The sequence below is a fragment of the Rhinoraja longicauda genome, chromosome 11 (assembly GCF_053455715.1).
Source record: "Rhinoraja longicauda isolate Sanriku21f chromosome 11, sRhiLon1.1, whole genome shotgun sequence".
Classification (NCBI taxonomy): domain Eukaryota; kingdom Metazoa; phylum Chordata; class Chondrichthyes; order Rajiformes; family Arhynchobatidae; genus Rhinoraja; species Rhinoraja longicauda.
This window is the reverse complement of record NC_135963.1, coordinates 10,494,892-10,508,350: the sequence shown is the minus strand read 5'-3', so window position 1 is coordinate 10,508,350 and position 13,459 is coordinate 10,494,892. Positions and strand designations below refer to the sequence as shown.

The 13,459-nt window shown below is 46.0% G+C and overlaps 1 protein-coding gene across 1 annotated transcript in view; it reads right to left on the bottom strand.

Annotated features, from left to right (window-relative positions):
- The window catches only part of LOC144598034 (retinol dehydrogenase 8), a 32,921-nt gene extending 22,987 nt beyond the window's left edge, over positions 1-9,934 (bottom strand). The window contains exons 1-2 of the mRNA XM_078407906.1: positions 9,789-9,934; positions 3,645-3,806 (exon numbers count right to left, since the gene is read on the bottom strand). Of these exons, the coding sequence (XP_078264032.1) occupies positions 3,645-3,806; positions 9,789-9,885 (259 nt within the window). The 5' untranslated portion in view covers positions 9,886-9,934. The remainder of the gene's footprint in view (positions 1-3,644; positions 3,807-9,788) is intronic.
- Between the last annotated feature and the right edge of the window lie 3,525 nt (positions 9,935-13,459).

Genomic DNA, 13,459 nt, shown 5'->3' with positions numbered 1-13,459 from the left:
CACAGTTTTAAATGGCCTTCTATCTTATATATCACTTTCTCCCACTCCCTACCCACGAGGGGCAATTTACAGATGCCAATTAACAGAGGCCAAACCCACATGTCATAAAACATAGAACGTAGAACAGGACAGCCCTGCGGCCCACCATGTTTGTGCCAAACATGATGCCAAGTTACACTGATCTTATCTGCCTGCACATGATCCATATCTCTCTATTTCAGTTACTTCCATGTACCTATCCAAAAGCCTGTTAAATGCCACTATCGTATCTGCCTCTATCCCACTCCTGACAGCGTGTTTCAGGCTCCCACCACTTTCTGTGTGAAAAAGAGTAGCCCAGCACATCACCATTAAACTTTCCCCTCTCACCTATGCCCTCTGTTGTTGGACATTTCCATCCTGGGGAAAAAGGTTCTGACTGTCTACCCTCTCTATGCCTCTCATATCTTTGTGACGTGGGAGGAAACCGGAGCACCCGGAAGAAACCCACCTGGTCACAGGGAGAGCGTGCAAACTCCAAACAGATGGTACCAGAGGTCAGGATTGAACCAGGTTTGTTCTTGCTTAGTCCAAATTTGAAAACAAAACGACAATTCCCACCATTTGAAGTGACGCTTGAAACTAGATCCTAACCCTGAATTAGATCTGTCATTCCTATTAATTTCAGCTGCTAGTCCTTATTGATAGACACAAAAAGCTGGAGTAATTCAGCGGGTCAGGCAGCATCTCTGGAGAAAAGGAATGGGTGGCGTTTCGGGTCGAGACCCTTCCTCAGGGGAGGGGGTTAACGAGAGATATGAAAAGTTACAAAGAACAAATGAATGAAAGGTATGTTTGGTTTCAATTATGCTCAAGGCCCAAAGATACTCTGGTTCCCTCCCACGTGTGGCTGCGCCTAACGGCTGCGGCTCTCTGGCAGTCTGTTTTGGGTTTTTTGTGTGTGTCGGTGTTGGGATGGTTTTTGTTTCTGTTTTTGGCTGTGTATGTGTGGGGGGTGTGGGGGGGTGTGGGGGGGGGTGGGGTGGGGTGGGGGAAACCTTTCTTTTATTAGGTCTCTTCCCCGGGGCGCAGCTCGGCCGCGAGGCCTTCCATCGCCCGCGGGGCTTTCCAGCTCGGCCGCTGGACTTAACATCGCCGGCGCGGCTCGGCCGCGGGACCTAACAGTGCCCGGCGCGGCTCGGCCGTGGGGCCTTCCATCGCCCGGTATGGCCGCGGGACGGTTCAGTGCTCGGTGCGGCTCGGCCGCGGGGCCTTCCATCGCCCGGTGCGGCTCGGCCGCGGAACAGTTCAGCGCCCGGCGCGGCCGCGGGGCCTTCCATCGCCCGGTGCGGCTCGGCTGCGGGACTTAACATCGCCGGCGCGGCTCGGCTGCGGGACGTTTCAGTGCCCGGTGCGGCTCGGCCGCTGGACTTAACATTGCCGGCGCGGCTTGGCCGCGGGACTTTTCAGTGCCCGGTGCGGCTCGGCCGCTGGACTTAACATCGCCGGCGCGGCTTGGCCGCGGGACGTTTCAGTGCCCGGTGCGGCTCGGCCGCGGGACTTAGCAGCGGCCGCGGTGCCTTCCATCGCCCGGCGCGGCTCGGCCGCTGGACTTAACATCGCCGGCGCGGCTCGGCCGCGGGACGTTTCAGTGCCCGGTGCGGCTCGGCCGCGGGGCCTTCCATCCCCTTGCGGGGGCTGGGCATGTCGGTTGCCTCGGTAGGGGTCGAGCTGCCTGTCCGTGGGCGCGGGGGGGAAGAGAGTGGAAGTTTTGTTGCCTTCCATCACAGTGAGGGGGTGTTTGGAGTCACTGTGATGGATGTTGGTGTTGGGGTCGTGTGTCCTGTGTTCTTTTCTTTTTTGCTGTGTCTTGTGACTGCTGAAATTGTGTTCGGTATTTATACCAAATGACAATAAAGTTCTGTTATACTGTTATACATTGGTTAATTAATTTACTTTAAAATGTTCATTTGTCTTTATGGATGGTCACTGTGGTTGTCAGATCCTGAAGTGACCTCTGCACCTTGCAACTTAAATTAACCATAACAAAAATATCAAGGAAACCTTTGACCCTACTTTATAATTGGATCAGTGGTTAAATCCTTGTCAGCTTTAGACCACATAAGGCTTTGTTTTTATTTTGTTTAATAAAATTCACACATATTTAAAAATTCACCATTGCATTGAAGGAACCTTATTGCATAAATCATTGTATTCTGTGCACGGTGTGGATTCACCATAATTAGATCAGTTTTAAGACCAAAGGTCTGAATGTTAGCCTATGTTCTATGCATTATATAGAGCTTGCCTCTAGGTAAAATGATAGGCGTGGCAGTGCTCTGTTGTAAAACTGGAAGGTTCAATGGAACACAATTCGCATTAACTCACAGATGTCTTCTGCTGGTTCTTGGTTCCAGACTACCAAAGAGAGAGACAGAGACAGAGAGAGAGAGGGGGGGAGGTAGAGAGAGAGGGGGAGGTAGAGAGAGAGGGAGAGAGAAACTATGTATGAAGGTGCAGGGTAGAGTTCTAGATTAGGAGTTGTGAACTTGTTTAGTTTAGGTTAGGTTAGAGTTTAGTTTCGAGATACAGTGTGGAAACAGGCCCTTTGGCCCACCGAGTCCGCACCGACCAGCAGTTCCCGCACATTGACACAAACCTACACACACTAGGGACAATTTACATTTATACCAAGCCATATTAACCTATGAACCTGTAGAGCTTTGGAGCGTGGGAGAAAACCGAAGATCTCGGAGAAAACCCACGCAGGTCACCGGGAGAATGTACAAACTCCGCTCAGACAGCACCCGTAGTCGGGATCGAACCCGGGTTTCTGGCGCAGTAAGGGAGAAACTCTACGGCAGGAGAGAAGGAATGGGTGGCGTTTCGGGACGACACCCTTCTTCAGACTGGTCTTCAGAAACGCCATCTAGAGGAATCATCTACCAAAACTCATGAAAAAGTGAGTCAACTACGCTGACTCAACCAAGGTCAAAAGGGTTAAACTTTGGGGACAGACTGTACTGTCTGGGATTGTATTCCTCTGACTGTAGAAGATTAAATGATGACATAATTAAGACAGTTAAGACGATTAAAGGATTTGATAGTCTACAGAGAGAAAAACATTCTTCTCCGTGGGGGAAGTCTACTAGGAAAAGAGTGACTAACTCAAATTGGAGCCGTTCCATTCAGGGGAACATTCAGGAAACATGGCTTCTCAGAAGAAGGAGATCTGGATGGAAATCTCTCCAGCTGGAAAGGCGTGGTGTACACTGAAAATTTCAAATCTGAGGTTTGAGCGAGATGAAGGAATGTGGAACCAAGCAAATAAGTGGTGTTAAGGTGGACACAAAATGCTGGAGTAACTCAGGTGGCGTTTCTGAAGACCAGTCTGAAGAAGGGTGTCGACCCGAAATGCCACCCATTCCTTCTCTCCAGAGATGCTGCCTGTTCCGCTGAGTTACTCCAGCATTTTGTGTCGATCTTTGGTGTAGACCAGCATCTGCAGTTCCTTCCTACACAAGGAGTGTTAAGGTTCAGATTAGCAATGATCCAGGTGAACGACAATGGGATAGGGGGGAGAAAAGCCTGCTCCTGGTCTTCGCGATAGGTTGCGAAACGCTACATTTATGAGCAAACTACTTTTTGTGCTGGGATGACCTTACTGAGTATGTCGATTCTCCTGTTGGGAATGCTGTTGATGCAGTCCTGGATTGACTTTTCACTGCAAACGTCCAGCTGTTTAATTTCCAGTGTTTGTCCCAGTGCATTCCCTGCAATATCCACAAGGTCTCTCCTTTTGTCCAGATTCCGCATGGTGGCAATGACTACGGAGGAGACAAAGTTCAGAATTACAGCTAAATTATCAGAGCTTTCTCCACAGTCAAATATCCCAGAAACTCTGACAGGTACCAGAACATTAACAATCACCAAAGAGAATAGGTGTCTTTCAAGCTAGCCCTGGCATTTAATGTGATCATGGCTGATTTCTGCTGGCCTCATTGCCTCTGTCAGTTCCACATAACCTCAATTCCTTGATCTGTAAAATATTTATCTATCTCCATCTGAAAGATAGTTATTGGGCGACTGAAGCACCCTACCAACAACCAGAGTGCAGCCCTGAGCTACTAATTATCCCATTAGAGACCCTCGGACTATCTTTGATCAGACTTTACTGCACTTTATCTTCCACTAAATGTTATTCACGTTATTCTCTTTAACATGTATCTATCTGTACACTCTGGATAACTCGGTTGTAATCATGTATTGTCTTTCCGCTGACTGGTTAGCACGCAACAAAAGCTTTTCACTGTGCCTCGGTACACGTGACAGTAAACAAAACTCAAACTCAAAAGATCCTCAGGGACAAAGAATGTCAGAGATTCACTACCTCTGAGATTAAAAATTCTATGGGGTATCTCAGTTTTAAATAAGCAGACCCTTATTTTGTACGAATGTCCCCTTGTCCGTGACTCCCCCACTGATGGTAACATCTCAACAACCTTTAGGATCTTACATGTTGACGAAGGTCAACCTCATTCTTCTAAACTCCAAGGAAAACAGAGCTAAACTGTTTAGCCTCTCTTGATAAGACAATTTCATCCCAAGGATTAGCCTGGTGAGCCTCTTTTGACTGCATCCAATAGTACTAAATTGTGTACGTTTCTTATGGAAACGTATTAAATTATAAAAGGACTGGACAAGCTAGATGCAGGAAAAATGTTCCCAATGTTGGGGGAGTCCAGAACCAGGGGCCACAGTCTAAGAATAAAGGCGAGGCCATTTAAAACTGAGATGAGAAAAAACTTTTTCACCCAGAGAGTTGTAAATTTGTGGAATTCTCTGCCACAGAAGGCAGTGGAGGCCAATTCACTGGATGAATTTAAAAGAGAGTTAGATAGAGCTCTAGGGGCTAGTGGAATCAAGGGATACCTGTGCCTGGGAGAAGGCAGGCACAGGTTACTGATTGTGAATGATCAGCCATGATTACAATGAATGGCGGTGCTGGCTCGAAGGGCCAAATGGCCGCCTCCTGCACCTATTTTCTATGTTTTCTATGTTTCTATGTCTATGTCTAAATCCATTTTTTTGGTAAGGATCCAATGTGAGTTCACCTACATTCGGCACAATTAATGTGCTTTAACATTGAAAAGATGAACAAAACAGCTACTCGTAAATAAATTAGAAAATCCTGAGATCACTCAGCATGCCAGGCAGCATCTGCGGAAAGAGGAACAGAGCCGAGTCTGAAGAAAGGTATCGACCCGAATCGTCACCCATTCCTTCTCTCCAGAGATGCTGCCTGACCCACTGAGTTACTCCAGCATTTTGTATCTACAGAGCTAATGTTTCAGGCTGAAAACGCTTTATCTGACAAATCTAAAATATGAGCTCTGTTTCTCTTTCTGCAGATGCGGCCTGATCTGCTGAGTATTTCCAGCGTCTGCTGTTTTTATCTCAGGTTTCCAGCATCTGCAGCATTTCTTGTGTTTCACTGGCTTTTTTTCTAAAAGCTGCCAATATTGATATGAGACACATTTCCTGTAACACCTTCCCATTTACCCAAATTAATTACTGAATCATATTAGCAATATTTATTTAAATCTAGAGCAATAAATCTATATTAACTCTCTACGTGAGAGGTTTTCACATTTAAAACCATTACATTCAGATCAGTTCTGATGAAAGATTTCCACCTGAAACATTAACTCAGTTTCTCATTTCACTGAATCTGCCTAACCTGATGAGTGTTTCCAATATATTTGGTTTTTGTTTCCAGCGGCAGCAATTTTATATTTTTACGTCCACATCAGTATCCACTGATCTTTTATGTTACACCAGAAAAGGGATAATCCCAGATTTAATTGTAGTTATTAATTTTGTATGAATTTCCAAATGTGGCAGGAAAAACTCAGTACCAAAATGTTATTCAAATGCATATGAGTTTTTGTGTCACCATGTTGGAGATATTGCTGAGCAGCACTGGAAAGATTTTCCACTGCATCCATCCAGTGTTTATCCCTTTGTTCTTCATTTATTTTCTGTCCAGCTTCATACAAATGACACTGACTTTCCCATTGTCAGAGTGAGGCCAAACGCAAATTGGAGGAACAGCATCTCATATTTCACTTGGGCAGCTCGCAGCCCAGTGGTATGAATATTGATTCCCCTCACTTCAAGTAGCCCCGGCATTCCCTCTCTCTCTATCCCTCCCCCACCCAAGTCGCACCAGCTTCTCGTTACCACCCAACAAACAGCTAACAATGTTTCCTTTATCATCGTTACATTTTTGCATTTGCCCGTTTCTTTTATCACCGTTACATTTTTGCATATCTTTCATTCATTGTTCTTTGTCTCTCCACATCACCGTCTATATCTCTCGTTTCCCTGATCATTAACCAATCTGAAGAAGGGTCTCGGCCCGAAACGTCACCCATTCCTTCTCTCCAGAGATGCTGCCTGTCCCGCTGAGTTACTCCAGCTTTTTGTGTCAATCTTCTTCTCTTTCTGATCTTCGTTCTGCTCCATCCTTGGTTTTCACTACACTTCTGATCCATGTTGTATCGTCTTTATCTCCCTCCTTTCTCTCATCATGTATTTCCCTCTCAGCTTAATGTGATTATCTGATCATATTCCATTTCTGTCATTATTCTCCTCCGTTCCACCATCTCTCCTCTCCAAAGTCCATGCTTCTCTTTACGTAGGCCCCATGCACCTACCCTGCCAGCCCCTGTGCCTCCATCACACCACACCTTCATTATGAACTCAGAGATGGACACAAAGAGCTGGAGTAACTCAGCGGGACACGCAGCATCTCTGGAGAGAAGGAATGGGTGACGCTTCAGGTCGAGACCCTTCCTAAGGCTGGTTAGGGATAAGTTCACTAAGAACTCCTTCTGTTAACATAACACATAACATAACAACACTTTATTGTCACTCGGCACACCGAGCGAAATTTCAGCAGTCACAAAATACAGCAAAAAGAAAAGAACACAGGACACCCGACCCCAACACAAACATCCATCACAGTGACTCCAAACACCCCCTCACTGTGATGGAGGCAACAAAACTTCCCCTCTCTTCCCCCCGCACCCACGGACAGGCAGCTCGACCCCTACCGAGGCAAACGACACGCACAGCCCCCGCAAGGGGATGGAAGGCCCCCCCGGCCGAGCCGCCCCGGGCACCGAAAGGTCCCGCGGCCACACCGGGCGATGTTAAGTCCAACGGCCGAGCCGCACCGGGCACTGAAACGTCCCGCGGCCGAACAGCGCTGACGATGTTAAGTCCAGCGGCCAAGCCGCGCCGGGCACTGAAACGTCCCGCGGCCACACCGGGCGATGTTAAGTCCAGCGGCCAAGCCGCACCGGGCATTGAAACGTCCCGCGGCCGAGCCGCACCGGGCACTGAAACGTCCCGCGGCCACACCGGGCACTGAAACGTCCCGCGGCCACACCGGGCGATGTTAAGTCCAGTGCATTGATGCTTTACAATTTTCCATCATCCCTATTTCCCTGTTCACACCCCAGTGAACATCTCCCCTCAGGAAAAAGACGTTATAGACAATAGACAATAGACAATAGATGCAGGAGTAGGCCATTCAGCCCTTCGTGCCAGCACCACCATTCAATGTGATCATGGCTGATCATTCTCAATCAGTACCCTGTTCCTGCCTTCTCCCCATACCCCCTGACTCTGCTATCCTTAAGAGCTCTATCCAGCTCTCTCTTGAAAGCATCCAACGAACTGGCCTCCACTGCCTTCTGAGGCAGAGAATTCCACAGATTTACAACTCTCTTTCTTCATCTCTGTTCTAAATGGCCTACCCCTTATTCTTAAACTGTGGCCCCTGGTTCTGGACTCCCCCAACATTGGGAACATGTTTCCTGCCTCTAACGTGTCCAACCCCTTAATAATCTTATATGTTTCAATAAGATCCCCTCTCATCTAAATTCCAGTGTATACAAGCCTAGTCACTCCAGTCTTTCAACATATGACAGTCCCGCCATTCCGGGATTTAACCTAGTAAACCTACGCTGCACGCCCTCAATAGCAAAAATATCCTTCCTCAAATTTGGAGACCAAAACTGCACACAGTACTCCAGGTGTGGTCTCACTAGGGCCCTGTACAACTGCAGAAGGACCTCTTTGCTCCCATACTCAACTCCTCTTGTTATGAAGGCCAACATTCCATTGGCTTTCTTCACTGCCTGCTGTACCTGCATGCTTCCTTTCAGTGACTGATGCTTTAGGACACCCAGATCTCGTTGTACGTCCCCTTTCCCTAACTTGACACCATTCAGATAATAATCTGCCTTTCTATTCTTACCACCAAAGTGGATAACCTCACACTTATCCACATTAAACTGCATCTGCCATGCATCCGCCCACTCACACAACCTGTCCAAGTCACCCTGCAACCTCATAGCATCTTCTTCACAGTTCACACTGCCACCCAGTTTTGTGTTATCTGCAAATTTGCTAATGTTACTTTTAATCCCTTCATCCAAGTCATTAATGTATATTGTAAATAGCTGTGATCCCAGCACCGAGCCTTGCAGTACCCCACTAGTCACTGCCTGCCATTCTGAAAGGGACCCATTTATCCCCACTCTTTGCTTTCTGTCTGTCAACCAATTTTCTATCCATGTCAGTTCCCTACCCCCAATACCATGCACTCTAATTTTGCCCACTAATCACCTATGTGGGACCTTGTCGAAGGCTTTCTGAAAGTCAAGGTACACTACATCCACCAGCTCTCCCCTGTCCATTTTCCTAGTTACACCCTCAAAAAATTCCAGAAGATTAGTCAAGCATGATTTCCCCTTCGTAAATCCATGCTGACTCGGAACGATCCTGTTACTGCTGTCTAAATGCTCCGCAATTTCGTCTTTTATAATTGACTCCAGCATCTTCCCCACCACTGATGTCAGGCAAACTGGTCTATAATTTCCTGTTTTCTCTCTCCCTCCTTTCTTAAAAAGTGGGATAACATTAGCTACCCTCCAATCCACAGGAACTGATCCTGAATCTATAGAACATTGGAAAATGATTACCAATGCGTCCATGATTTCTAGAGCCACCTCCTTAAGTACCCTGGGATGCAGACCATCAGGCCCTGGGGATTTATCAGGTTTCAGTCCCATCAGTCTACCCAACACCATTTCCTGCCTGATGTGAATTTCCTTCAGTTCCTCCGTCACCCTAGGATCTCTGGCCACTAGAACATCTGGGAGATTGTTTGTATCTTCCTTAGTGAAGACAGATCCAAAGTACCGGTTCAACTCGTCTGCCATTTCCTTGTTCCCCGTAATAAATTCCCCTGCTTCTGTCTTCAAGGGACCCACATTTGCCTTAACTATTTTTTTCCTCTTCACACACCTAAAGAAGCTTTTACTATCCTCCTTTATATTATTGGCTAGCTTAACCTCGTACCTCATCCTTTCTCCCCGTATTGCCTTTTTAGTTATCTTCCGTTGCTCTTTAAAAGAGTCCCAATCCTCTGGCTTCCCGCTCTTCTTTGCTATGTTATACTTCTTCTCTTTTATTTTTATGCTGTCCTTGACTTCCCTTGTCAGCCACGGGTGCCTCTTACTCCCCTGAGAATCTTTCCTCCTCTTTGGGATGAATTGATCCAGCAACTTCTGCATTACTCCCAGGAATACCTGCCATTGCTGTTCCACCGTCTTCCCTGCTAGGGTCTCCTCCCAGTCAAATCTGGCCAGCTCCTGCCTCATGCCTCTGTAATCCCCTTTGCTATACTGTAATACTGACACTTCCGATTTTCCCTCCTAATGTTTGCAACTCACCCATAAATCGTTTCTTATGGTCCTTGGCCAGTTTGTTTGCAATGGCCAAGCCAATCCCAGAGGAACAGCCGGTGACCAAGACCGTTTTCTGGGCCATCCTGCACGTTGAAGTTGCAAACTGGAGAGAAGCGACACGGCTTCGAGGCAGCCCAGCACCCATTTATCAACAGCAGGATTGACTCGGCACTTCCCGAAATTCCTCGGATCAGAGGGATAATCTCTCAGAAACAGATGGCCAGCACAGGAAGCTTAACTTCGTAAACATGGTACACGCAGTCGGCTAAACTCTCCAGCACCTCAGCAACGGACCTCCATGGGCTATCTCTTGCACCACCGGGGAGATTGTAATTGTGCGTCCATGCACTAGTGCCTTTTTTTCACTGTCTTGTAACATGTGTGTGTAATGTGTTTTTGTGTGATGCTGCTGTAAGCAACGTTTTCATTGCACTTGTACCTTGCCATACTTGTGCATATGACAGTAAACTTGGCTTGACTTAGTACATTAAATAGAACAAAACTTGTCAATAACAGAATATGCACAAGGAACTGCAGGTGCAGTTTAAAAAAAAAACACACAAAGTGCTGGAGTAACTTAGCAGGTCAGGTATCATTGGATATTGTCTATAATCTGTGAAGGACATGGATTGATGACGTTTCAGGTCAGCACTTCTCGACAGACTGATGAAGGGCTCCAGATCAAAACGCCACCTCCAGAGATGCTACCTGACTTATTGAGTCACTCCAGCCATATTGACTATGCACACACGTTTTCATCCTGTAGACTATTCAGTTAATTAATATCATAAAATATATGTGTAGGGAGGAACTTCAGATGCTGGTTTACACCAAAGACAGACACGAAATGCTGGAGTAACTCAGTGGGTCAGGCAGCATCTCTGAAGAAGGGTCTCGACCCTAAACGTCACCTATTCCATCTCATAAAATATATCTTGCTTTCGAAAGTCGATGTTTGGCAAGCATATTTTTTAAATATTAAAATTATGTTAACAGATGTACAAGTACATCACTGGAAAGTGTTCTGGTGAAACAGGAGCCACTCTGTGGCTTTGAGACTGGCTGTCCAGTGTACTACAATGTGTGAGGGTAATGGCTTTAAGGTTGAGGGGGTTTCCTCATGTACATTGGATAATAGTGACTTACTTAGTACTTTCATTGAGTTTATCTGAGTTTAAGCAGCAGACACTGTCTAATGCCCAACTAAAGCCGCTGTTGTCCCTTTAATAGAAATGTTTTAACCCCAAACTGATGTCCCTTTGCAGGCTTCTGCCACGATCAAGTTGCACATTCATTGTCTCCATTCAGTCCTATAAACCCATCCTGGATGTGCATAAGCTCCCACTTCTCGTCACTGGGATACATAAATTAGTCAACGCAGTGACACAGCTGCCGCTTCACAGCACCAGAGACGAGGGTTCAATCCCGACCTCGGGTGCTGCCTGTGTGGAGTTTGCATGAATTCCCTTAGACCAAGTGGGTTACCTCCAGGTGTCCCAGTTTCCTCCCACATCCTAAAAATGTGTGTCCTTAGTGTGTAGATGAGGGGGAGGTTACTGAAAATGTGGAAATAATACAACATGGGATGAGTAGAGGATGAATGTAAATGAGTGGTTGAAGTTCAGCACGGACACTGGGCTGAAGGGCCTGTTTCCAGACTGCACCTCAATGACTCTATACATGAATATAGCCAATCCCTGTTTATCTCGTGTTAATGCAGATTTTACTTAAATACTCGGCCCTTCAAATAAGTTTTGTATTGTGCAATCTCATTGTGATGCATTTATCGGGCGAACAAAAAGCTGATCTATTGGCTTTGCTGATTCTTGCCTTCGATTCCTCCAGACTCTGGCCATTCACAGGCACAATCGTTGCAGTGCAGACACCATCCCGAGACCTTTAACACTCTTCACCAAGCGTGCACCTTCCAGTATTGTCTGCACCTTCTATCTCCATGCTCTTCAGCTTCCGTGCACTGAGGCAGAGCTCCATCGTGATTTCATGCTCACCAAGAATGTTTTCACTCTTGCGATGTTAGTATCCAGCAGCACCCTACCACCTTCTAAAGCCATGGAGTCAGCGAGTCCGACAGCAGGGGCCCAACTTGTCTGTGCCGATCAAGATGCCCCATCTGAACTAGTCCCATTTTGCCATATTTGGTTCATATCCCTCTCAACCTGACTAAAGAAACACCTCCTCATCTCCTTGCTAAAAAGAAGTCCTTTTATTCCGAGAAATCCTTTTATGTCCTCTGGTCCTAGACTCTCACACTGGCAGAAACATCCTCTCCACATCTGCTCCATCCAGGCCTTTCACTATTGTTGAAATGTTTTTTTTTAAATCAATTTATCTTATCAAAGTAGATCTAATTATTCTGATTAACAATGGACTGGGATTAGCCAAGCAGAGAGTAGTGTTTATTATCTATTCCACTATTTCAAACATTCTTCACACATACTGGATTTAACATGGTACCATAAAAATCTAGATGACACTTTAAAATTACATTGTTTCCAGGTTATGACTTAGAGTTCTATATGTAGCTGGATCGCTATTAGTTCCATTTTCACCATTTTGTAACATACTAAACCAAGTGGATCCTTTGGGTCCAAACCTCTCCAGCATTGGTGCAGCACCCTCTCCCCCCCCCCCCCAGGAGAAAGATTTAAACTTTAAAATGTGAATAACTTAAAAAATTTAACACCGATTTCAATGAAACTTCTTCCATTAGCACCAAAGTGACGATGGTAAGGTTCACCTAAAATTGGCGCACTATCATGTACCGTTTTGGCAGTAGTTCAGGAACAAACAAGAGTTTTGTTTTATATATATATAATGTTATATATATATATATATATATATATATATATATAAAAGAGAGATTGAATCAATGATCAGTTGCCCCGAAGATAGACACAAAATGCTGGAGTAACTCAGCGGGACAGGCAGCATCTATGGAGGGAAGGAATGGATGACGTTTTGGGTCGAGACCCTTCTTCAGACTCAGTGACCCCTTCTCCACAACAGAGGAGAGGGGACACAGTATCTGATGCATCTCTCTCCCCCCTATCAAAAGCTTGTAGAGCTTGGGAGAAAGCAGGGACAGGGTACTGATTTTGGATGATCAGCCATGATCATATTGAAGGGCGGTGCTGGCTCAAAGGGCCAAATGGCCTCCTCCTGCACCTTTTTTCTAAGTTTCTATGTTGTCTCTGCAAACACCATGTAATTCTGGTTAACTGTGAAGATACCTGGTTCTTTTGTAGTGGTGCGGGAGGGAAAAAGATGAAAGTCTGCAGGAAAATCTTGAGAAATTGTGCTCATTCATGACATATTACTACAAAACAGCAGACACACATCGGTAAACTATAAATGTATTCTGTGTCGGAAGGAACTGCAGATGCTGGTTTAAACCAAAGATGGACACAAAAAGCGGAAGTAACTCAGTGGGTCAGACAGCATCTCTGGAGTAAAGGATTAGGTGAAGTTTCGGGTAGAGACTGAAGATGGGTCTCGACCGGAAACGTCACCTATTCCTATTCTCTATAAATGTATTTCGATCAGCGGCGCGCTGGCAGATCCAAGACTGCGAAGTTTCACAACTGAACCGAGCAAGTTATACTAAACGAGAGACAAAAATGGCTCAACATTTTCTG